General features: G+C 46.5%; 1 protein-coding gene across 1 annotated transcript in view; it reads right to left on the bottom strand.

The window, feature by feature from the left end:
- unc80 (unc-80 homolog (C. elegans)) overlaps positions 1–26836 on the bottom strand; it is a gene marked incomplete at both ends in the record, with an annotated part of 168732 nt that overhangs the window by 85067 nt on the left and 56829 nt on the right. Inside the window, 9 exon segments of the mRNA XM_079519777.1 lie at positions 945–1119; positions 1999–2132; positions 2699–2834; positions 4027–4239; positions 6125–6297; positions 20368–20506; positions 21749–21855; positions 22084–22292; positions 24743–24841. Coding sequence (XP_079375903.1) covers positions 945–1119; positions 1999–2132; positions 2699–2834; positions 4027–4239; positions 6125–6297; positions 20368–20506; positions 21749–21855; positions 22084–22292; positions 24743–24841 — 1385 coding nt within the window.

A 26836-nucleotide genomic window follows, 5' to 3' on the forward strand; every position in this document is an offset into this window, starting at 1 on the left:
CGAAAAATGTTCGTCGACTACCTTTTTTCACTGACGAAAACTAAATAAAAACTAAATGAAAACTAAGCTACGATGACTAAAACTAAGACTAAATATATCAACAATTTCGTCAAGAAATAAAAACTATACTGATCTACACTTGGTTGCATTTACACTTGGTTGCATGATCTACAAGCTCACAACGCGTCGCAGCGCGGCTATTTTCAGCAAGTGTAAAATCAGCCATTAGGACACCATCAAGGCCCACCAAAACACATTGTAGTCGACTAAAATCTTATGACATTTAGTCGACTAAAACTAGACTAACACTAAAACATTTCAGGTGACTAAAATGTGACTAAAACCAAATAGAAGTTTTATTCCAAAGACAATGACTAAAACTGAAAATCTAAATTTGCTGCCAAAAACAACACTTGATGCGTTACCCTCCGGGGCTTTAGTTTTTTGTAGGAGGATATATACTAGGGGTGGGACGATATGGGTTCCTCACAATACGGTATATATCGCGATATTAGGCCCTCGATAACGATAATATCACGATATTCAATATATTGCGATATTTGCGATATATCGATATATTGTATGAAATTTCATCAACGATATATCACGATATCTGCAACTACAAAATACTTGGAACTGAAAAAATTCAGCATTTTGTATTCCCACAAAGCTGTTTGGAGACTTTGGACAAATCACCATCCAGTAATTCAGTACTTCTGGTTGCTGTGGAATCTGAGTGGGATTTGCTTTATTTTAGCTGTCATTTCCTCCTTTTCTAAACATGTTGTTCATCACTTCATTATGAACAACATTTCAAATTTAAAAAGGGGGGGTTTTCCCGATATCGATATTTTAATAATCAATATCGATTATTTATCGCGGGAGGACGTATCGAGATATATCGCCATATCGATATTTCAGCACACCCCTAATATATACGTTACCTTGCGGAGGCTCCGGGGCTTTCTTCTCGTTCTCGTCAGACTTGAGCGTGTGGCTGCTGCTGTTCAGGGAGTCGTGTCCGTCCTCGTCATCCAGGATGCCGGCGAAGCTGATCTTCCTCTCGTAGCGGTGCCGTCCCAGCTCTGGGTCCAGACGCAGGCGACAGCTGTCCAGGTCCTGCAGACAGACAGCATGTCAGACAGACATCATGTCCAGGTCCTACAGTAGATCGGGAGTAGCCTCGGAAACCCAGACGTTTTTATTTCGCTGCCGAGATCATCTTTTGACACCTTTTGACACCTTTGACAGCGTATATATATATATATATATATATCAAAAAGGGAAAAACCTTCCAAGGAAGGGACTGCACACTGCTTAGCACCTGACGAAGCTCACGGCGAAACGCGTTGTGCTAATAAATAAGTTGATGCAGTAAGTTGTCCGTCTTTGTTCCCTGGAGTGTGCAGTCCCTTCCTTGGAAGGTTTTTCCCTTTTTGATGTCTATGCCTGCTAACTAGACTTGCACCTCCCACGGGTCTTGTTGGATGTGCAGGAGTCCTTTTTTGTCTCATATATATATATATATACAGTATATAGTATAGTTATGCAGAACCATTGCGGCTCAAAAATCTGCCACTCCTGAATGAAGTGCCTGGTGCTGGGAGTCTGGTGCAACGCACAGGTCCTGGCTGTACTCCTGGTGAGAGCAGGAGTGGACCTGGTGAGACGTATAGTGGCCCGTACAGGAGTCAACCCACAGAGCCTAGTCCTTCCACACGCCAGAATGGTACCTCCCAGTCCCGGCAGAGTAGTTCAGGAGGAACGGATTGTGTGGCCCTGGTCTTTCCCTAATGGGACTGATCGAGGGTAGCTACTGGGACGTAAGTCGAGACTTGATCACCCCCAGCTGGGTCACCTGAGTGAGGGGTATGATGTTGCGAGACCCGAAACCCCGATGACCTTGGGATACATCACTGAGGAATAGGATACGTCCCAGGTGCATCCATGCAATGTTTTTTTTTGTTCGCAGTATTTCATTGCATAACCTCTACTAACCACTAGGGGCTCTGTGCGCGGCCGTGGTAAGACGGGGAAGGTCTCTCTCAGGAAGGTCGTGATCTCTAGCAGAAGCTGGCAGGCGGCCATCTTGAGAGCAAACGGGCAGCCACACTTTGTAGGGTTGACAGTATCTATATGTGGAGAAAATGGCAACAGAAGGACAAAAAGCATCAACAATCTAATGCAAACAAAATCAATCAATGATAAATCTATTCATCATTGATTACAATTTAGGCATTTAGCAGACGCTCCTAATGCAGAGTGATTTACAGTAAGCAAGAGCAACACATGGTAACACGTCAAATACAAAAATTGACCAAAATTAGAAATGGTCATCAAAGATAATAAGAAAGCTAAGAACCAAAAAATGGAGTGCCACCCAAAAACATGATCATCAGGTATTATTATATAAGGAGGAAGACTTTTTTGTTGATCCACCTGAAGTGAAGCCGCATCCACACCTGTTGTTGTATGATAAAGGGGGAGGGGTTAGGGGAGGGGATAATATTGTTTTTTTTTCATTGGCACGTTTGACTGTAAAGGTTTCAGCCTCCAGGAAGAAACCCTAAATACAAAGGGAAGACATATCATTGCACATAACAACCACACCAAGGGGTCTAATGAAGTACTGTCAGCTCTTAAAGATGAAAAACTGGGGGGGATCACAGCACTCCATCTTTAACTGCAGTTTACTTACTGTCATCTAGATAGTCTTCCTCCTCGTCCTCTTTCCTCAGCCTCCGCTTGGTCTCCTCCTCATAGATGTAACCCAGGATGTTGGCTGGACTCTCGCTGTCCAAGTGGCACAGCTCGCTGAGACGTGTGCCGATCGCCTGAAGCACGCACGCACACACGCACGCACGCACGCACACAAGAAGCCCAAAATATATACACTTCATAGACACTATACAAACACACCTAATCTTAGCCTTTACTCTAAAGCAGGGGTTCTCAACCCGTGGGTCGCGACCCCTCGGGGGGTCGCCAAATTATTTGAGGGGGTCCCCAAATTATTTTCCAAAAAATAAAATAAAAAAAAGATTTTTTTTAAAATTTTATTTTCACGATTTTTCAAAAATAGCAGACCTACAAGCTCGTAGCGCGCCACTCGGTGGCGCGCTATGAGCTTGTAGATCTGCTATTTTTCAATAGCTAAATTATAACAATGCTTAAAACACCAAAAGGGGTTCCCGCCCAAAATGGTTTAAGGTTATTGTAGCAGTCAATTTATATTGGGGGTTGGGAGGGGGCGGGGCGGGGGTCCCGAGACATTGCCAAAGCATTTCCGGGGGTCCCGGCCAAAAACGTTGAGAACCAACTGCTCTAACCAACCGTTTCAAGCTCAAGAGCCCATTTTTATTCCCAATTTCCCACTAAAATATGTTAAAATAAAATAATAATAATAACTCTGGTCACAATTGCAATTTCTGACAGGCTTAATGCATGTACACACATGTTGTGTTGTTACCTCTGCAAAGCCCTCTGCAAAGCCCTCTGCAAAGCCCTCTGTAAAGCCCCCCCATGTAAAGCGTCTTTGTGTACTCAGAAAAGCGCTATATACGTTTGAGATATTATTATTATTATATCCACACAAAGACTAGTAGTTTAAACCAGTAAGACGCCTGAGGGCGAAAAGCAACCTCGAGGTCATGTGCACGCATCCGACTCTCTCTCTCTCTCTCTCTCTCTCTCTCTCTCTCTCTCTCTCTCTCTCTCTCTCTCTCTCTCTCTCTCTCTCTCTCTCTCTCTCTCTCTCTCTCTCTCTCTCTCTCTCTCTCTCTCTCTCTCTCTCTCTCTCTCTCTCTCTCTCTCTCTCTCTCTCTCTCTCTCTCTCTCTCTCTGGACCCCACACACACACAACAGCCCTATCATCATATCATATCATCATACTATAATTAAGCCAATGTCTGAATGAATGAATGAAAGAATGTGTGTCACTGTAACTGCCGTAGCTCCTCACTGCCTGCACCTTTTCACACTATCTCACAACGGGTAAGGACTAGTATATTAAACAGATCAACTCACGTCCCCCCACTGGCAGAACTGCTTGGCGGCGTTCCACTGCAGCTTCTGGTTGCGCTTGTTTCCCACGACGGGGGAGCGTCCGCGGGACAGGCCTCTCTTGGTGATGTTCACGTGGTGGCCCTTCATCCACTCCGGCCAGTTGCCGCGGTTGCAGCGGTGGACGAAACGAGCGCACTCCAGGAAGAGGGAGGCCCGTGCCACCACCGGAGCTTCCTGGAAGGAAGGCCGGCAGAGCAGTGTTTGTTTTTGACAGCAAATAATTTAGATTTTTAGTTTTAGTCATAGTCTCTTGAATATTCATTTAGTTTCAGTCACATTTTAGTACACCTGGAATGTCTTAGTGTTAGTCTTAGTTTTAGTCGACTAAATATCATAAGATTTTAGTCGGTTGATTTAGTCGACTGAAATGTATTTTGACGGGCCTTGATGCCGTTTTTCACTTAAAAAAAAAATAGACGATCTACAAGCTGCGACGCGTTGTGACAAATGCACATTATGTTATTATTATCTGCTTTTTCAATTAGTGTGATTTGTATACGTGTGATATGAATATATGAGCACTTCCAATTCATGTGGGAGGTAGTGGGCCTGATTAGCATGAGTGATTGCTGCCACACGCCACTTGACAAATAGAGGGTGTGGTGCAGGAGACTCGAGAGACCTGTGTGCTAGTGTGAACGGGTGTGGAAGGAGGAGATCTCAGAGGCGCCAGGGTCAGTGGTTAGTGTCTAAGTTACATAAACTAACTACTGGTAACCTGCAGCCTAAACATACAAACTGTCGAGCTCAGCCAAGCACTTAGTAAGCGGCCGTGTTGGGACGCTGGGGAGACTGCGTCATCGCCGCTGGATCCATGAATGAACTGCCGGTCAACAAGGAGCATCGCGGGTGAGATAAATCCGTCTTCTGTTGGATTACCGGTGGATTATAGTTGGGGTACCCCTAATTTGCGCTTCATGTGGATCTGAGGAACTATACTGTGGGAGCGTGCTGGGAGGAGGACGGTCGCGGGACTGTTCTTGATCTAAAGCGCCTGCCTCGCGTGACGAACTTGTTTTGTTTGTTGTTTACAACTGACGTTGGGACTTTGCTGGGTTGAAAGGGGATTGGGGAATTGAGTGTTGATTTGTGTGTTTGTTTATTATTTTGCTATAGGGTCAGAAGCAAGTGTATTGTATTGCCCGATTGATTTATGTAGTTATTAAACATGTGAGTTTCATTAAGCTAAGAACCTGCCGATCCCGTTTTTATTCCTTAGTTAATGATTTTCCTTTCTAACCAAAAGGCCGATTGTTACAGCGTTGCGAGCTTGTAGATCGTCTATTTTCAGCATGCAACTAATTGTAAAATGAGTAAATGACTGGATCTCTTGTCCACTAGTCCCTTCCTAACATTTTAGTCTAGTATTTATATAAACCTTTAAAAAAGTGTACTTTGCCCTTTTCTTCTTCTTTCTAATTGTTTGTTCGGCCTAAAGAAATGTCTTTGTCCGAGGCTTAAAAGGTCTTTAAACAAATACGTTTGAAACGTCCATGGATGCCTGAAGAAGGCAGAAAGGCCGAAACGTTGCTATGACTAATGACTCTTATTTAAAAATAAAACTCTTGAACCAGCAAGTGGCGGTGTGCGGGTCTCTCCTCCTTCTCCAAACGTCCATGGAAAAATAATACTTGCAGCGCCATTGCCGCACATCTAGGTCAATTGAAGCCTATTTTTTGACACTACGCTTACCGCCATTGCCGTTGATTAATGGCAATTGCGCTTTTATAGTGCATTCGATCGATCGAGCCATAATGCTACTTACGTTAGCCGGTTAGCTAGCTATGTTGTTAGCACAGCACTGGATCACCCATCTTAGATCGGCTTCGCCATAATAATCAATTCTATCCGTTTCTTTCAATCCTATTCCTTGTCCCAGATGGCATTTTGGTCAAAACAGCGTTTCTTTGACGGCACGGCGCGGCACTTGGTGCCGTGCTATGAGCTTGTAGATCTGCTATTTTTCAACAGCTAAAGTTTAAAATAATGGTTAAAGTGGTTAAAAGCTATATGAGGCGACACGGCCGCGTCCTCAGGTCTACATGGGTCGTATACGTACCAGGTCGAGGGCGGCGGCCAGTATGGAGGCGTCCGGGATGGTCCCCGGCTCGCAGCAGTTCAACAGGAACTGGAAACGCTTCATGCCCTGCCGGATGGCGGCCAGGTTCACCACGTTCTTGTTCTTCATGGCCTCCTGGCTGGCCGCCAGGCGCTCCTGGAAGCCGTGAGGCCCTGGAGGAGGAGGAGGAGGGTTAGCTTGTTCTTCATGGCCTCCTGGCTGGCCGCCAGGCGCTCCTGGAAGCCCTGAGGCCCTGGAGGAGGAGGAGGAGGGTTAGGGTTAGGGTTCTTGTTCTTCATGGCCTCCTGGCTGGCCGCCAGGCGCTCCTGGAAGCCGTGAGGCCCTGGAGGAGGAGGAGGAGGAGGGTTAGGGTTAGGGTTCTTGTTCTTCATGGCCTCCTGGCTGGCCTCCTGGCTGGCCGCCAGGCGCTCCTGGAAGCCGTGAGGCCCTGGAGGAGGAGGAGGAGGGTTAGGGTTCTTGTTCTTCATGGCATCCTGGCTGGCCGCCAGGCGCTCCTGGAAGCCGTGAGGCCCTGGAGGAGGAGGAGGAGGGTTAGGGTTAGGGTTCTTGTTCTTCATGGCCTCCTGGCTGGCCGCCAGGCGCTCCTGGAAGCCGTGAGGCCCTGGAGGAGGAGAGGAGGAGAGGACATAACACACAGAGGTTCTTGTTCTTCATGGCCTCCTGGCTGGCCGCCAGGCGCTCCTGGAAGCCGTGAGGCCCTGGAGGAGGAGGAGGAGGGTTAGGGTTAGGGTTCTTGTTCTTCATGGCCTCCTGGCTGGCCGCCAGGCGCTCCTGGAAGCCGTGAGGCCCTGGAGGAGGAGAGGAGGAGAGGACATAACACACAGAGGTTCTTGTTCTTCATGGCCTCCTGGCTGGCCTCCTGGCTGGCCGCCAGGCGCTCCTGGAAGCCGTGAGGCCCTGGAGGAGGAGGAGGAGGGTTAGGGTTAGGGTTCTTGTTCTTCATGGCCTCCTGGCTGGCCGCCAGGCGCTCCTGGAAGCCGTGAGGCAGCAACAGAGCAAAGTGAGAAAGGAATGTTGGGAAATAAACAATATATCTGGATACAACCTGGATGCAGTCCTTAACCCATTTTGGGCGGGAACCCCTTTTGGTGTTAGCATTATGTTATGCTTTAGCTATTGAAAAATAGCAGATCTACAAGCTCATAGCGCGCCACCGAGTGGCGCGCTACGAGCTTGTAGATCTGCTATTTTTGAAAAATCGAAGAACGACTGACATAGAAACACAGCTTTTTCAGAAAACTGTCAGGATGTAGAAGACATTTTTAGAATCTGGTCTCAGGTCAAAATGGGTTCGGGGGGTGTAAGTGATATATGTAAGAAGAAAACTATTTTTTTAATGATGATTCAAAGCTCTATATTCCAATAGTAATCACTGCTACTAGACTAGAGTGTTTAGGCTATGTCTTGCGCCACCCCATATGTTATCCCTAAACATATTTGCCACTATTTTGAAAAACCCTCGAAAACCACGAAAAAACATCCGAAAAAAGTAATAAAAGTGATATAGTAGTTCATTTGTCATGGTTTTCGACGATAAATAATAATGATCAAAATGAATAGTTCAAATAGCCGACTGAGCAACTTCTATTGAAATGAATAGCAGGGGGCGGGGCTGTTTCGTCCCGGTTCTCCCTCCATCCTTTATAACTCTATGGTCTGTCTTGAGAGATTGGTGTTCCAGTAACAGGGGTCCCCCCTCTCTTCAGTGTTTCAGTAACAGGGGTCCCCCCTCTCTTCAGTGTTTCAGTAACAGGGGTCCCCCCTCTCTTCAGTGTTTCAGTAACAGGGGTCCCCCCTCTCTTCAGTGTTTCAGTAACAGGGGTCCCCCCTCTCTTCAGTGTTTCAGTAACAGGGGTCCCCCCTCTCTTCAGTGTTTCAGTAACAGGGGTCCCCACTCTCTTCAGTGTTTCAGTAACAGGGGTCCTCCCTCTCTTCAGTGTTTCAGTAACAGGGGTCCCCCCTCTCTTCAGTGTTTCAGTAACAGGGGTCCCCCCTCTCTTCAGTGTTTCAGTAACAGGGGTCCTCCCTCTCTTCAGTGTTTCAGTAACAGGGGTCCTCCCTCTCTTCAGTGTTTCAGTAACAGGGGTCCCCCCTCTCTTCAGTGTTTCAGTAACAGGGGTCCCCCCTCTCTTCAGTGTTTCAGTAACAGGGGTCCCCCCTCTCTTCAGTGTTTCAGTAACAGGGGTCCTCCCTCTCTTCAGTGTTTCAGTAACAGGGGTCCCCCCTCTCTTCAGTGTTTCAGTAACAGGGGTCCCCCCTCTCTTCAGTGTTTCAGTAACAGGGGTCCCCACTCTCTTCAGTGTTTCAGTAACAGGGGTCCCCCCTCTCTTCAGTGTTTCAGTAACAGGGGTCCCCCCTCTCTTCAGTGTTGCAGTAACAGGGGTCCCCCCTCTCTTCAGTGTTGCAGTAACAGGGGTCCCCCCTCTCTTCATTGTTTCAGTAACAGGGGTCCCCCCTCTCTTCAGTGTTTCAGTAACAGGGGTCCTCCCTCTCTTCAGTGTTTCAGTAACAGGGGTCCCCCCTCTCTTCAGTGTTTCAGTAACAGGGGTCCCCCCTCTCTTCAGTGTTTCAGTAACAGGGGTCCCCCCTCTCTTCAGTGTTTCAGTAACAGGGGTCCCCCCTCTCTTCAGTGTTTCAGTAACAGGGGTCCTCCCTCTCTTCAGTGTTTCAGTAACAGGGGTCCCCCCTCTCTTCAGTGTTTCAGTAACTGGGGTCCCCCCTCTCTTCAGTGTTTCAGTAACAGGGGTCCCCCCTCTCTTCAGTGTTTCAGTAACAGGGGTCCCCCCTCTCTTCAGTGTTTCAGTAACAGGGGTCCCCCCTCTCTTCAGTGTTTCAGTAACAGGGGTCCCCCCTCTCTTAAGTGTTTCAGTAACAGGGGTCCCCCCTCTCTTCAGTGTTTCAGTAACAGGGGTCCCCCCTCTCTTCAGTGTTTCAGTAACAGGGGTCCTCCCTCTCTTCAGTGTTTCAGTAACAGGGGTCCTCCCTCTCTTCAGTGTTTCAGTAACAGGGGTCCCCCCTCTCTTCAGTGTTCCAGTAACAGGGGTCCCCCCTCTCTTCAGTGTTTCAGTAACAGGGGTCCTGCCTCTCTTCAGTGTTCCAGTGACAGGGGTCCTCCCTCTCTTCAGTGTTTCAGTAAAAGGGGTCTACCCTCTCTTCAGTGTTTCAGTAACAGGGGTCCTCCCTCTCTTCAGTGTTTCAGTAACAGGGATCCCCCCTCTCTTCAGTGTTTCAGTAACAGGGGTCCTCCCTCTCTTCAGTGTTTCAGTAACAGGGGTCCTCCCTCTCTTCAGTGTTTCAGTAACAGGGGTCCTCCCTCTCTTCAGTGTTTCAGTAACAGGGGTCCCCTCTCTTCAGTGTTCCAGTAACAGGGGTCCCCCCTCTCTTCAGTGTTTCAGTAACAGGGGTCCTCCCTCTCCTCAGTGTTTCAGTAACAGGGGTCCCCCCTCTCTTCAGTGTTTCAGTAACAGGGGTCCTCCCTCTCTTCAGTGTTTCAGTAACAGGGGTCCTCCCTCTATTCAGTGTTTCAGTAACAGGGGTCCTCCCTCTTTTCAGTGTTTCAGTAACAGGGGTCCCCCCTCTCTTCAGTGTATCAGTAACAGGGGTCCCCCCTCTCTTCAGTGTTTCAGTAACAGGGGTCCCCCCTCTCTTCAGTGTTTCAGTAACAGGGGTCCCCCCTCTCTTCAGTGTTTCAGTAACAGGGGTCCCCCCTCTCTTCAGTGTTTCAGTAACAGGGGTCCTCCCTCTCTTCAGTGTTTCAGTAACAGGGGTCCTCCCTCTCTTCAGTGTTTCAGTAACAGGGGTCCCCCCTCTCTTCAGTGTTTCAGTAACAGGGGTCCCCCGTCTCTTCAGTGTTTCAGTAACAGGGGTCCCCCCTCTCTTCAGTGTTTCAGTAACAGGGGTCCCCCCTCTATTCAGTGTTTCAGTAACAGGGGTCCCCCCTCTATTCAGTGTTTCAGTAACAGGGGTCCTCCCTCTATTCAGTGTTTCAGTAACAGGGGTCCCCCCTCTCTTCAGTGTTTCAGTAACAGGGGTCCCCCCTCTCTTCAGTGTTTCAGTAACAGGGGTCCTCCCTCTCTTCAGTGTTTCAGTAACAGGGGTCCCCCTTCTCTTCAGTGTTTCAGTAACAGGGGTCCCCCCTCTCTTCAGTGTTTCAGTAACAGGGGTCCCCCCTCTCTTCAGTGTTTCAGTAACAGGGGTCCTCCCTCTATTCAGTGTTTCAGTAACAGGGGTCCCCCCTCTCTTCAGTGTTTCAGTAACAGGGGTCCTCCCTCTCTTCAGTGTTTCAGTAACAGGGGTCCCCCCTCTCTTCAGTGTTTCAGTAACAGGGGTCCTCCCTCTCTTCAGTGTTTCAGTAACAGGGGTCCCCCCTCTCTTCAGTGTTTCAGTAACAGGGGTCCCCCTTAGAGTATATATTAATAGAGACGTCACCGAGAGGAAACCCTGAGCCGAAATGGTCATAGTGGCCAAATTTGGTATTGCAGCTCGAGCCAGCGCTGGGCCGTTAACTATCATTGCGCACGTTTATGTTATTGGGGCACGTATGTGTCATACGTGAACGCGCGCAAATGGCGCAATGATAGTCAACTGCCAGCGCATGTGTTTGGCCCAATCCATCCCAGAATGCACTCTGTTCCTACCTGGAAGGAGGAGTGAAATCGCCTCATGCGCTTTTGAGCAACTTAATGCAAGTGGATGGGAGGAGAAATCCGGTGACGTCTCTATTATACTCTAAGGGCTCCCATCCTCTCTTCAGCTCTTTAGTAAACGGGAAATACATTTTAACGTCAACGCTAACTTTATTCAACCAGAGGAGAGAACTCCACAAAGATCAAATTTGATCATTACCAATGAAAACGTTTTTCACATCCAATGCCCCTCGTTAATTCTGTATACCCTGATATAGAATAACATTGGTATCGCGACCTGAAAATGTATTACTAAAGAGCCGGAGAGGTGGGCAGAGCCATGTTACTGAATGAACAGAATGATTTGCCATCATAATATAGAGCTGTTTTTTACAATACCACTTACACCACCTTAAAAACAAAAAGCAATACAGAGAAAATGTATTTCTTCGGGCCCAAAGGGGACTTAACATTATTATTAACCCATTTTGGGCGGGAACCCCTTTTGGTGTTAGCATTATGTTATGCTTTAGCTATTGAAAAATAGCAGATCTACAAGCTCATAGCGCGCCACCGAGTGGCGCGCTACGAGCTTGTAGGTCTGCTATTTTTGAAAAATCGAAGAACGACTGACATAGAAACATAGCTTTTTCAGAAAACTGTCATCCAGAACACTTGACAGAAAGCCACTCAACAAAGGATGCTGAGGGAGAGAGATGGACACACAGCCAGAGAGACCAAAGCTATACAATATGGCTGCTTTTCCACTGAGGTTGAACCAGAGGTCCAACCATGAGTCAGAGCTCCAAAATGAATTAGTACAAATTGAGTGTGCAAAACCATACCTATATTAAATTGTTTATAGGGTCGATATTAGTTTTTTTTCATATTTAAATTACAATTTCAGAAAACTTGTAATCGGGTAAGTCAATCAACTGGGGAACTATTAATTATAACTAATTCAAGTATTAACTATTCACCATCATGTATACTGGTGAAAATAACAAGATGTGTGATAAATATGAAAAAGCTACTCCTGTGGAACGGTTATCATATATTAATGTACTTATATTGATCCTATAAACAATTATATGGTTTTTGCCCGCGCTCAATTAATAAATTAACGTTCCAATGTTGGTGCTCTCGTCATGGACTATAAGAAGGGAACCGGTTCAACCGTGGTGGAAAGGAGACCTACTGTATGTGTGGACAGTTTGTTGTTTTTCCCGGTCGTAGCAGCATATCGGACGACACCACCACCAACACGTCACCACAGAAGAGACCATGCTGCACCACAGACTCAGGCACACAGAACAGCAGAAAGATGGTTTGTTCTTCCCAAAAACGAATCACCCCCTCCCCCGATAAAAATAATGACGACATTATTTTGGGGGCGGGGTAAAGAGCGGGGATGGTCAGAGTGGGTGCGAGGGAGGGGTTGTGTGGTGGGGGGGGATAGGGGGGGGGGGGGGGGGGGGGGGGTTTGTGGATGGAGTGGTTCTGATCTCCGGTTCCTCCGGATAATTATGTCTCAGGGGTCTGCAAGCCTTTTTCACATGAAGTGCCATGTTTTCATTTTTGTGATAGTCAGTGAGCCATATTATAATTAATTATGACACCACATCCAAATGAAATATTCCCAACTGATTTTGATTGCCCTGCAATCAAAAATCAAAAGTAACAACATTAGAAATATTTTCTTTCACATCCGGATGTGATGACCATTAAACTGAACAATAAACTCACCTGTCTCCCAGAATCCCTCCCTGGTCATGAGTTAGGAGTTTGAATGAATGTACGATTAAGTGCAGGATGTAATTTGTGACAAAGTTTGACTGAGGGACTGCCATTGGATCTTTTTGAATTTTCGTTTTTTTCACGTCATATGAAAGCAGGGAATCATAGCTTCAAATTACACCACATTACACCTATAGCTACATGTTTAAGCATTTATTCCATATTTACATGTCTCTGACGCATATTTCAGACATGATCTAGTATGTGAAGAGTCTGCCTGTGCTATTAACTCATTTTGAAAAAAAAATAAAAAAAGGTTTTTCTCCTCCGGTGAAAAACTGGAGTTTGCACGATGGCAGCTAGCTCTCAAATCTGGTCACATTTGAAGATGTGAGTGGACTTAATTTAACCAAGCCCCCAGGGAGGCTCGCCAGCGTTGAAGCACTCGGCCCTACTGGTTAGAGCGTGAACTGCAGGCGGACCCGTGGATTTTTGACGAGGAAACCCTGTGCATATGACATTTAAAGGAGCATTCAGTGATTTGGGTGATTTGGAAAACCACCCAGTCCGCCCCGGTAACAAAATGTGCACATGCACACACACTACAGTGGGGGGGAAGTGCAACAGGCCAACAGCATGTGCACCAAGGCCCGCCCCCACTCGATCATGATTGGAGGAAGGCCCCTCTCATCCTGATTGGATGAAGGCTTTGCCACCCGCCACCAAAACTGAAACTAGGGTTTTTTGACCCCAGGGGCTCACTGGGGTCGCTCCGGTTCAGTCTCTATTATTTTATTACTCTATGAATTTTACTTTTTTTGGAATATTTAATTTTAAAAGAAAAAAATCACACCCATGTGAAGTGAGCTAGGGGCACTCTTATCACCGTACATCATCTTGACGTAAAATAGACACTATGCCGATTTGCTCAGACACTATGAGGTAAAATTCTCCATTCATTATCAATGGGAATTTAATGTCAATGTTAATGTCAATTCAAAAACGTCTCCGTCTCACACTTATGCGGGTGTGCCAGTGATCACCCTCCCCTGTGCCAAAGGTTGCGTACCCCTAGCTGATTGCATGCAGGCCTGGAGCTCAGAAGCATTGACGACGCGATGGGCAGAAACAGAACAATATGGTGGTAAACCAGCAGATGAGGCAGATTTTACTCTGAAAAGGGGAGGCATAATCTTCCGTTACTACATTGGTTAAGTCAGAAATGAGGACGGAACATTGCCGTTTTGATCAAAACCATGGAGAACGCCGTAGATCTAGAGAGAAGAGACAGTTTTGGTCGGGCCGTAAACAAGAAAGTGACCGGCAGTGCGCATGCGCGAAGAATGTCTAGGATCGCTGAAGAAGCAGGAAAAAAAAAGATTGTAGCGATCCCGTTTTATATAATAAAAAAAAATCACACTTGTGTAAATTAAGTGAGGGGCGCTCTTAACACTTTAATTGCCCGGAACTATTTAATCCATTACATTCATGCGCCCAGTCGATTTATAAACACGGACGCCTTTTCCGGACGGACCGGCCGGAAGTTCATGATGTTGTGTAGCAGCTAACAATAGCCACAGCACTTTAGAATCGATCGACAACAACGGGAGACAAGAATAAATCTATCGAGACTAGCGACTGGACCGCGGAGCGCCGTCTAACACAGGATCTTTTTTCAGAAAAAGACGGGATGATTTAGATCGCGATTTATGAACGTTTTAAGATTTTCGTTTTCATCAGCTAAACAGAGGAGGGAGTTTTTTGATGACGTCTCAGTCTTGCGCGTCACCGAGGAGAGCCCAGCAGGCGCGCCTGGGCTATACAGCCAGGCGATCTGTTCTCGTATCAATAAACTTCGTCTTTAGGACAATACTTCGTCCTGAGCGTCGGGCGCTACTAATAGAAAGGACAAAGAACTTCGTCCTGGGCGATTAATCTGTTAACGGTGTTTCTCCTGTGTGGATACGCTGGTGGCTCCTGAGATTGCCTAACTGATTGAAGCTCTTGTCACAGTGTTTACAGACGAAAGGCCTCTCTCCTGTATGGATACGATGGTGTGTCTTCAGGTCACCTATTTGACTGAAACGCTTATCACAATGTTTACAGACGAAAGGCCTCTCTCCCGTGTGGATACGCTGGTGTGTCTTCAGGTCACTTATTTGACTGAAACGCTTATCACAATGTTTACAGTGAAATGGTGTTTCTCCTGTGTGGATACGCTGGTGGCTCCTAAAACTCTTGTCACACTGTTTACAACAGAAAGGTTTTTCTCCCGTGTGGATACGCTGGTGTGTCTTCAGGTCACCTATTTGACTGAAACGCTTATCACAATGTTTACAACAGAAGGGTCTTTCTCCTGTGTGGATACGCTGGTGTGTCTTCAGGACACCTATATGACTGAAACTCTTATCACAATGTTTACAGTGAAACGGTGTTTCTCCTGTGTGGATACGCTGGTGGCTCCTGAGATTGCCTAACTGATTGAAGCTCTTGTCACAGTGTTTACAGACGAAGGGCCTCTCTCCTGTATGGATACGATGGTGTGTCTTCAGGTGACTTATCTGACTGAAAGTCTTATCACAATGTTTACAACAGAAAGGTTTTTCTCCCGTGTGGATACGCTGGTGTTTCTTCAGGTCACCTATTTGACTGAAACGCTTATCACAATGTTTACATACGTGAGTTTTCATTCCTGTATAGGTTATCTGACGTGTCTTCACTTCTCCTGGTGGAGTCAAAGTCTCGGTAAACCGTTGATGGCTGTAGAACCTTGGTTCCTCTGCGTCTCCTTGTTCCTGGCTGGTTACAATGCTGGTGATTTGCTGACAGGATTCTGAGGGGATCGGTCCCTTTCTGGGCATTTGGGTATAGCTGGTGTCTCCTGAGGCTCCCTAACTGATTGAAACGCTTAATTGTCACACTGTTTACAGACGAAAGGCCTCTCTCCTGTGTGGATACGCTGGTGTGTCTTCAGGTGACCTATATGACTGAAACGCTTATCACAATGTTTACAACAGAAGGGTCTTTCTCCTGTGTGGATACGATGGTGTCTCTTCAGGTGACCTATCTGACTGAAAGTCTTATCACAATGTTTACAGTGAAACGGTGTTTCTCCTGTGTGGATACGCTGGTGTATTCCGAGGTTCGATGACTGACTAAAACTCTTGTCACACTGTTTACAACAGAAGGGTTTTTCTCCCGTGTGGATACGCTGGTGTATCCTGAGGTTCGATGACTGACTAAAACTCTTGTCACACTGTTTACAACAGAAGGGTTTTTCTCCTGTGTGGATACGCTGGTGTTTCTTCAGGTCACCTATTTGACTGAAACTCTTATCACACTGTTTACAACAGAAAGGTTTTTCTCCCGTGTGGATACGCTGGTGTTTCTTCAGGTCACCTATTTGACTGAAACTCTTATCACAATGATTACAGTGGAACGGTGTTTCTCCTGTGTGGATACGCTGGTGGCTCCTGAGATTGCCTAACTTATTGAAGCTCTTGTCACAGTGTTTACAGACGAAAGGCCTCTCTCCCGTGTGGATACGCTGGTGTGTCTTCAGGTCACCTATTTGACTGAAACGCTTATCACAATGTTTACAGACGAAAGGCCTCTCTCCCGTGTGGATACGCTGGTGTGTCTTCAGGTCACCTATTTGACTGAAACGCTTATCACAATGTTTACAGTGAAATGGTGTTTCTCCTGTGTGGATACGCTGGTGGCTCCTGAGGTTCGATGACTGACTAAAACTCTTGTCACACTGTTTACAACAGAAGGGTTTTTCTCCCGTGTGGATACGCTGGTGTGTCTTCAGGTCACCTATTTGACTGAAACGCTTATCACAATGTTTACAACAGAAGGGTCTTTCTCCCGTGTAGATACGCTGGTGTGTCTTCAGGTTACCTATATGACTGAAACTCTTATCACAATGTTTACAGTGAAACGGTGTTTCTCCTGTGTGGATACGCTGGTGGCTCCTGAGATTGCCTAACTGATTGAAGCTCTTGTCACAGTGTTTACAGACGAAGGGCCTCTCTCCTGTATGGATACGATGGTGTGTCTTCAGGTGACTTGTCTGACTGAAAGTCTTATCACAATGTTTACAACAGAAAGGTTTTTCTCCCGTGTGGATACGCTGGTGTTTCTTCAGGTCACCTATTTGACTGAAACGCTTATCACAATGTTTACATACGTGAGTTTTCATTCCTGTATAGGTTATCTGACGTGTCTTCACTTCTCCTGGTGGAGTCAAAGTCTCGGTAAACCGTTGATGGCTGTAGAACCTTGGTTCCTCTGCGTCTCCTTGTTCCTGGCTGGTTACAATGCTGGTGATTTGCTGACAGGATTCTGAGGGGATCGGTCCCTTTCTGGGCATTTGGCAGTAGAGGTCGTCGTGGCTCGATTTGTATGTACAACCAGAACGGTGGACCTTAGCCTGGGAAGATTGAGACTCCTTCCTGGAGTGGTGGTTCATCATCTATACATGGACTGTGATGGCGTTGTAGGTTCTGTCGGGGAATGGACAATTTGTCCTCACTCTGTCTCCCTATTATCCTCTCTTCTGTCTCCTTATGGATAATATATGTATTTATCCTCTCTTTGACTCCCTTTATGTTTTCTATCTCCTTCTCTCACAACACTGCATAGAGCCAGCTAAAACTCCTGGTCTCTGTGGAATGAAGTGGAATTGAAAAATATTTTTTTTGAATATTTATAATACTGAGCAGAGTTCTGATCTGACCTCACTCACAACACAACCGGTTGCCGTGCATGCCTGACTACACCGATGTGCGCATGCAGGCCGCCGCCCCTCCATATTTGGGCAAGAATGACATCATCAATATGATATCTTTATTTCTATTTTGCGTATAGCTTTTTTTCTTTTTGGGCTCGTCTTAGAACTGCTTGCAGCTATATTTTTGATTGTTTCCACAAAAGGAAAGGAAAAAAGAGGGGGGGCGGGGACAAGGTGGATACAAAATTCACACTTGTGTGAACTGAGCGGTGCAGGCTGCTCAAAAACACCTCTGGATGGCTGCCAGCGGTATTGCAGCTGTTCATACTCAGAAGGACATACATACACACGCAGCCAGCCGTTGGAGCAGTTAGGCACCGCTCAAAACAAAAAAAAAGTTATCAGTGGTTTTCAACCCTTTTCATATCAAGGCACATCATTATTATTCTGTGTTTGAGCCACGGACCACCATTATTAGATTCAGCCTCTCAGACACCACCACCTTCACTTTCACTTCCCCCAAAAAATCAAGAAGCAAAATCACCGTATAGCTAATGTGAGCATCGCAACTTTAAAAGTCATCAGAACCACAAGGATATCGCAATCGTATATCGATTCCGAGAAAAACGCTGCTAAAGATCGCACTTACAATGGAAGTGGACGGCGGGGAAACATTTAATTGACGGACCACAGCGGAAGCGAGCGTTGCCTCTAGCGACTGGTAAGCTACTACTCGGTAGATATTAGCGAGACCATTCCGAATCAATTAAAAAAACCTCATCAATCACGTCAATGGCAGGAATCGACATTAGGAAAAAAATCACATCATTGGCAGTCAAAGGGTGTGCCCAACACGTATGGGGACGTCTTAGGGAATTTTTGAGGGGTGCTAGCCCCTCCTATATATAGCTTTTGTCCCCACATGTACATTTGTGGCAACACAAACATTAAATGCATTTGACAATGAATGGAAAATTCTGCTAAATATGACGTAAATTAAACATCAAAAAATTAAACGCCATTGACATTGAAGGAAAATGTATGTCATATATGTAAACGAGCAAATCAGCCAACCAATCACAGGCAACAGGCATTCTGATTGGCCAGTATGAGATGATCCATCCATCCATCCATCTTCAACCGCTTATCCGTAGTCAGGGTAAAGAGTGTCACAAGAGTTTCAGTCAATTATATAATTAAAGCGACACCAGCATATCCACACTGGAGAAAAACCATACCACTGTAAACAGTGTGACAAGAGTTTCAGTCAGTTAGGTCATCTAAAGACTCAGCAGCGTATTCACACTGGAGAAAAACCATACCACTGCAAAAAGTGTGACAAGAGTTTCAGTGAGTTTTTTATTTTAAAGAGACACCAGCATATCCACACTGGAGAAAAACCATACCACTGTAAACAGTGTGACAAGAGTTTCAATCGGTTAGATAGTCTTAAATGTGGTTTATGGAGGAAAAATATATTTTGTTTATGTTAAAAAGACGTTAAAAACGTCCTTGGCAGTGTGGGATGTCATGAAAAAGAAGTTAAATAAGTCCTTGGTGGTGATTGGAGTATGACTGGTTTCAGTGCTATTTGGCATGACCCTCTACCATACTGTAAAGTTTCATAAACCTGTGACACTGCATTAGGGGCAGAAGAAGAATTTCATGAATTTTCATATAGGCTCATACTGTAAGATAAAACCTTCATTTTTCACGTAAAAAGATTTACTCCAGATATTTTGTCCGTATAGGTCCAAAGTTTACGTGTAGAAATGTTTGTGCATTTTGATCAAAGATCCCGGGAGGAGATAGATTTAAACTGTCTTTCATATAATTCAAAATGGTGGGTGATCTAAAGGTCAGAGGTCAAAAGTCAAAACACGAAAGTTGATCGGCATGACAAGACGCATATGCGCGTCAAAGGTCAATCACCAAAAAGTCCCTTCAGGCCACGGTGGCGCAGTAAGCGGCCTGCTCACTCCTCATGCATTGAAGGAAGCATGAGCTCAGTTCTGGGCTCTCCCCAGGTTGGCAGAGGGAGAGTAGAGCACGAAAAGAATGGTAGCGTGGGGGCGGGTGGGGAGGTCATGGAGGGGGGGGGGGGGGGGGGGGTCGGAGCAGACATTAATTAGCGCAGCTGCTGCCATGGAAGCCGGCGTAGGAAATGACGGTGTGACAAAACGTGCCAGACAGACCCTATAGAGGGTATGCGCATGCTTAAAGTGAATGGCACATCGAGTGGCAAAGCAACAGGCAAAGTGAGTTTAACATTGTTTAATTTTGTTTAATGCAATCAGATAGGACTTTTCTGTTTGGATGCATGGGTTGTCAAGGCCAGAAAGTATTTTTTTGCCACTCAGTAGGCATTCCTGCATAACTTCCAGGTTTGATGATGATGTCACATGCATAACCTCTATAGTCTCGCGTAGCCAGACTCCACGATCTCACACATGACAGTGCCATGTAGAGGCTGGGAACCACACACTGCACAATCTGAGTCATCTATGCCATGTGGAGGCTGGGAACCACACACTGCACAATCTGAGTAATCTATTTGTCATTTCCCTTCACAAAAATATATTTTAAAAATATCTTTTAATTTTATTATTTTCATTTCCATTTCTGCTATAAAGCAACAAGCCATATAATGCTTAGATGATTTCTATTTATATTATAGGATACATTTGCGCGACTGTAAAGACGAAACGTCAGTGGGGGGGAGGCTCCACTTCCACTTTATATATTTTGCTCATGATCAGAAGCTTCCGTTGCTCCAGACTGTATGACCGGAAGCATTGATCAGCAGCTTCCGTTGCTCCAGACTGTATGACCGGAAGCATTGATCAGCAGCTTCCGTTGCTCCAGACTGTATGACCGGAAGCATGATCAGAAGCTTCCGTTGCTCCAGACTGTATAATTTGAAAATTTTGCGAGAGGCAACAGTCTGACAACGCGAGACTAGACAGACCCACACGACACAAACACACACACACACACACACACACACACACACAACACAGAGGTGACCCAGAGACACACGTTTGGGTGAGAGAGAGAGAGAGCGGGAGGGCGAGCGAGCGAAGGGCACCCCCGGGAAAGGGAGGGGAGGGGAGGGGGAGGTCTACCATCTTTCTCCTCTGTGTGGTGAAGCTTGGAGGGGTTCCGCCTGCCGGACCTCCATTTACCGAGACGCTTGAAGAAGTTCTCCTCCTCGTCCCCCACGGCGACGCCTTCAGACAGCTTCACCGCGCTGGTGAACTTCACCTGGGAGACGCACGCACACGCACACACACATTTTAAAGGGATTGTGACATTAAAAAAAGTTTTTGTAATTTGTCTTCATTTTTTTAGGTTTTCTGAGCTCAATTATTGCACTCAAAGATTTTCTGTGGGCAAGTGCTCTGATTTGCCTGTGGACTGAGAGGTAAGAGTCCACAAATCCCATATATGGCATAGGTATTTACCAGCAGATGTCACTGTGTTTTCACTGTTCTGCCTGTTTTCATTGCAGCTCAAAAGGTTTCACAGACACAGAGAAAATCCCTGACCACAGAAAATCCATGTTTAAAGTTCAGGTTTTTTGGGTGTAATTGAGGTCACAATCGGTGCCGGGATTCCTTCAAAATAGGAGCTCTGGGGTGCCGGAAAGACATGGCCGCTTTTACTCTGAAACCCACGACCCGGAAACAATCTGCTCAAAAAAGTTTTCTTTACATTGCTATCGTTTTAATTCATACGATATATGATCCAAAAAGCGTTCATATTTTGCGGGAGAGACGGATGAGGAGCAGAAATGAAGCGCTAGTATGTCGATCCGTTCAAAACCATGGAGAGCGCCCTGGATTAGGAGAGACGAGTCATTCTGTCTGCCGCGCTAACAGCTAAGTCAACGGTAAGCTAACATGAGCCTAGTAGGACTAGTAGCATGCCAAAGTTTGTCCTATTGAGAATGCATTGGGCGTTTAAGTTAAATAACTCAGAAACTACAAATCATTTCAAAGTAAAAAGTTCCAGCATGTGTCTCCACAGTAAGCTTAATTATAAAATGTGTGAATGGAGTTTCTAGGTGAAAGTGATTTTTTGACGTGCCAATATCTGCCATTGAGCCCCATTGTGAATTTCTCAAATTTGAAAGCACTATATTTCTAAAACTATGACAAAGATTTATTTTCAGGCAAACATGTCCACCGTAAGATGAACCTAAATAGGTTTGAATGGGGTTTCTAGGTGTAAGTATGTAGGACTAGTAGCATGGCAAAGTTTGTGCTATTGCCATTGAGAATGCATTGGGCATTTAAGTTAAATACTGGGGGGTCATATTTTGACAGCAGAAACTGCCTGTCATAATTTCATTTTCCAAAGCCCCCCCAGGTACATTATATATTTAAACTATTTTCAGCAATGGTACAATTATTTTTTCAGTGAGAAAACTGTCATGATTTAGAAGACATTTTTTTAAATTTTGACGTCAGGCCTAAATGGGTTGACCTCATGTTGACCTCTGACCTTGGAGCTCTGGCGTATGAAGGACAGACGGTCCACAGAGCTGATGTCCAGAAGGTCCTCCACGCCGTCCGTCAGTCCAGAGAGAGACGAACGCTTCAGCCAGTTACCTGAGGACACGCACGCACGCACGCACGCACGCACAAAAACCATATGACATAATTATGCATTATGCGCATGTTCCATAAAACATCCAAGATGTTAAACTGTGCAGGTACACACAGGAATACATAATAGGAAAACTAACTAAAGATGTTAAAAGGAAAACCAAATAACTGACAGTACAGACTGCAGCAGCTATACGGGGCCGCTGTACTGACGAGGCATACGATACCTACCGATGGGGAGCTTGAGCTTTTTGCGGAGAGAGATGCGGCGCGAGCGGGAGCGCGAGCGCCGGTCGGTGGTGGTGCCGGAGTGGGCGGTGGTGCAATCCGACGTGTCCTGTTCCGATAGGCTGCTGGTGTCGCTGGCGGCGCTCTGGGACTTGAACATCTTCCTCCAGAAGTCCTTCCGGCCCAGGAGAGCCCCGGGGAGCTGCTCCTCACTGCAAGGACATCTCAGTTCAGCCCATTGAGACCCCATGGGAACAGGTTCTAAATGTGTCTTCATTGAGACCCCATGGGAACAGGTTCTAAATTTGTCTTCATTGAGACCCCATGGGAACAGGTTCTAAATGTGTCTTCATTGAGACCCCATGGGAACAGGTTCTAAATGTGTCTTCATTGAGACCCCATGGGAACAGGTTCTAAATGTGTCTTCATTGAGACCCCATGGGAACAGGTTCTAAATGTGTCTTCATTGAGACCCCATGGGAACAGGTTCTAAATGTGTCTTCATTGAGACCCCATGGGAACAGGTTCTAAATGTGTCTTCATTGAGACCCCATGGGAACAGGTTCTAAATGTGTCTTCTAAATCCTGATCCGTTTTCTGAAAAACCTATGTTTCTATAAACAGTGGTTCTCAAACTATTTCATGTCAAGGACGCCAAATATTATATGTAATTGGCCGCCACCGACCCCCATATGGAAATAGGGTTGTTTCAGGGACCCCCACCACAAAAGCGAAGATTTGAGTTAAAAACGTTTGCTGGGAAAGAATATATATATTCAAAGATTTGCACACGTTCCCGCGATTTTTCAAAAATAGCAGGTTTAGATTTGCTATTTTTCAACAGCAAAAGTTTAAAATAACGGTTAAAGTGGTTAAGAGCTAATAATGTGACACAGATGCGTCCTCAGGTCTAAATGGGTTAGGAGGCCTCACTGTAGGAGACATTAGTTTAGTTTAGGTGTGCAGGTGTGACAGGCGCTTTGGACGTCATGGCCATGTCCTTTAGTTTAGGTGTGCAGGTGTGACAGGCGCTTTGGACGTCATGGCCATGTCCTTTAGTTTAGGTGTGCAGGTGTGACAGGCGCTTTGGACGTCATGGCCATGTCCTTTGTGTGGACATGGCACCCATTTATACCTGAGGACGATTCTACAAATGTCTTCTAAATCCTGACAGTTTGCTGAAAACCCTATGTTTCTATGTCATCTATCCATACCATCCATCTTCAACCGCTTATCGGGTCACGGGGACAACAGCTCCACCAGAGTGCTCCAGACTTCCCTCTCCAGAGCAACATTAGACTTCCTCCTGGGGGATTCCGAGACGTTCCAAGGCCAGTGAGTGAATGTGTTTCCTCCAACTGCGCCTTGGTCTGCCCCGGGGTCTCCTCCCAGTGGGACGTGCGTCGAGGACCTCCCTAGGGAGACGCCCGAGAGGCATCCTAACCAGATGCCCGAACCACCTAAGCTGGCTCCTTTCCAGACGAAGGAGCAGCGGTTATACCAGAGTCAGAGTATCTCGTGTGACTGAACTTCTCACCCTATCTCTAAGGGAGATGCCAGCCACCCGTCGAAGAAAACTCATTTTGGCCGCTTGTATTCCTCCCAGTGGGACGTGCGTCGAGGACCTCCCTAGGGAGACGCCCGAGAGGCATCCTAACCAGATGCCCGAACCACCTAAGCTGGCTCCTTTCCAGACGAAGGAGCAGCGGTTATACCAGAGTCAGAGTATCTCGTGTGACTGAACTTCTCACCCTATCTCTAAGGGAGATGCCAGCCACCCGTCGAAGAAAACTCATTTTGGCCGCTTGTATTCGCGACCTTATTCTTTCAGTCATGACCCACACTTCATGACCATAGGTGAGAGTAGGAACGAAGATTGCTCGGTAGACAGAGAGCTTTGCCTTCTGGCTCAACTCTCTTTTCGTCACAACAGTGCGGTACGTCAATATGCGGTCTCAGTGGTCCTCAAATATTTTCATGTCAAGGACCCCCAAATATATATGTAATTGTCCGCCGACCCCCATCTGAAAATATGTTGTTCCAGGGACCCCCGCAGAAGCAATATATGAGTTAAAAACGTTCACTCTGAAAGAATATACATTACGTGAAATATACATACGTGAAAATGTGGCCTGAATCTTAAAATATATATTATTTCAGAGCGAACGTTTTTAACTCAAATCTTTGCTTCTGGGGGGGAGGTCCCTGGAACAATGGGGGTTGGCGGCCAATTACATATCATTTTTGGGGATCCTTGACATGAAATATTGAGCACCACCGATATAGAAACCAAGGTATACAGAAAACTGTCAGGATTTAGAAGACATTTTTTTTAATTTTGACGTCAGGCCTAAATGGGTTAAACAAAAACCCATTGCACGTTGCTTTTTAACCCATTTTGGGGGCGGGAACCCCTTTTGGTGTTAGCATTATGCTATGCTTTAGCTATTGAAAAATAGCAGATCTACAAGCTCGTAGCGCGCAGTGGTGCGCTATGAGCTTGTAGGTCTGCTATTTTTTGAAAAATCGAAGAACGACTGACATAGAAACATAGCTTTTTCAGAAAACTGTCAGGATGTAGAAGACATTTTTAGAATCTGATCTCAGGTCAAAATGGGTTGATTTTACTAAAAAAGGCCTGTGGTGGGTGGACTGGACTCACTGTTCAGGCGTCTGCGGTGGTCTGCTGGAGATGTAGCTCCGACACTCGTCTGCAGCGCTGGACGTCTGACCCTTCTCACCAGAAACACCCACCTCTGACCTGCGCACGCACGCACGCACGCACGCACGCACGCACGCACGCACGCACCCAACATGAAATTTGAATGTGCTTTATAACCCTCCAACTCATGATGCTGATTCGTATAATGAACTCAAAGATTGTTTTTTTCCCCCTGTGACACCCTATTGACACTTTTGTCATTAGCACCAATCCTCCCTTCATAGCCTGATTTCCACACTCCGTTCTGCACATTCCCAGAATATATTATTCTGCAGGGATACTATCTATCTTTGGGGAATTTTCAGAAATATTGTACATGTGGCCTTATTATAGTGTATTTATTCTGCTGTGAAGATTTACTGGCATGCGTTATAGAGGGTATGCGCATGCATTAGAGCAGGGGTTCCCAAACTGTGGTGCGTGCACCCCTTGTGGTGCGTGCACCCCTTGTGGTGCGCCTTCTTAGCCTGGTTAATAAACCAGACCGAATCAGCCGTTGGCAAAACATTTTTTGCCTGCCAGCGGATTAGGGTCTGGCGAGGCTCAGTAGCACGCCTCTTTCCTACAACCGAGAACAGGTCGGGCCAATCGGGACACGGTATGCAATATGGGCGGGCTTTGGTACAGTGACGTTCAATGCTTGAGACCTTTGACTGACAGTAGCTCTGACCAATTGCGTCAAAGAGAAAATGTTTGAACCCGCCCCCCGGGAAATGAAATCCAAGTGGAGCCAGCCCAGACTAATATACCGCGATAGTGTTGTGTGATATTAGTCTGGTTTATTAGCCAGGCTAGCGCCTTCTAGGGGGTGCGCGACATGAAAAGTCTAATGGTGGTGCTATGATTTTATTTTAAATATATTAACATATTATGGCCATATATGGCACGTAATGCAGCCTATTCTGCATATATTATGCCATATTCAGGTTCACATAATTATGTGGATATATGTGGATAAAAAGGAAATGTATGTCTCTATATAGCTTGGGGGGTGCATCAGCTAGGTCGGGAGGTAACAGGGGGTGCATCAGCTAGGTCGGGAGGTAACAGGGGGAGCATCAGCTAGGTCGGGAGGTAACAGGGGGTGCATCAGCTAGGTCGGGAGGTAACAGGGGGTGCATCAGCTAGGTCGGGAGGTAACAGGGGGAGCATCAGCTAGGTCGGGAGGTAACAGGGGGTGCATCAGCTAGGTCGGGAGGTAACAGGGGGTGCATCAGCTAGGTCGGGAGGTAACAGGGGGAGCATCAGCTAGGTCGGGAGGTAACAGGGGGTGCATCAGCTAGGTCGGGAGGTAACAGGGGGTGCATCAGCTAGGTCGGGAGGTAACAGGGGGTGCATCAGCTAGGTCGGGAGGTAACAGGGGGTGCATCAGCTAGGTCGGGAGGTAACAGGGGGTGCATCAGCTAGGTCGGGAGGTAACAGGGGGTGCATCAGCTAGGTCGGGAGGTAACAGGGGGTGCATCAGCTAGGTCGGGAGGTAACAGGGGGAGCATCAGCTAGGTCGGGAGGTAACAGGGGGTGCATCAGCTAGGTCGGGAGGTAACAGGGGGTGCATCAGCTAGGTCGGGAGGTAACAGGGGGTGCATCAGCTAGGTCGGGAGGTAATAGCCTGGCTAATAAGCCAGACTAATATCACACAACACTGTCGCGGTATATTAGTCTGGGCTGGCTCCACTTGGATTTCATTTCCCGGGGGGCGGGTTCAAACATTTTCTCTTCGACGCAATTGGTCAGAGCTACTGTCAGTCAAAGGTCTCAAGCATTGAACGTCACTGTACCAAAGCCCGCCCATATTGCATACCGTGTCCCGATTGGCCTGACCTGTTCTCGGTTGTAGGAAAGAGGCGTGCTACTGAGCCTCGCCAGACCCTAATCCGCTGGCAGGCAAATTTGTTTTTGCCAACGGCTGATTCGGTCTGGTTTATTAACCAGGCTAGGGAGGTAACAGGGGGTGCATCAGCTAGGTCGGGAGGTAACAGGGGGTGCATCAGCTAGGTCGGGAGGTAACAGGGGGTGCATCAGCTAGGTCGGGAG

Source organism: Electrona antarctica (genome assembly GCF_951216825.1).
Source record: "Electrona antarctica genome assembly, chromosome: 14".
Taxonomy (NCBI): Eukaryota; Metazoa; Chordata; class Actinopteri; order Myctophiformes; family Myctophidae; genus Electrona; species Electrona antarctica.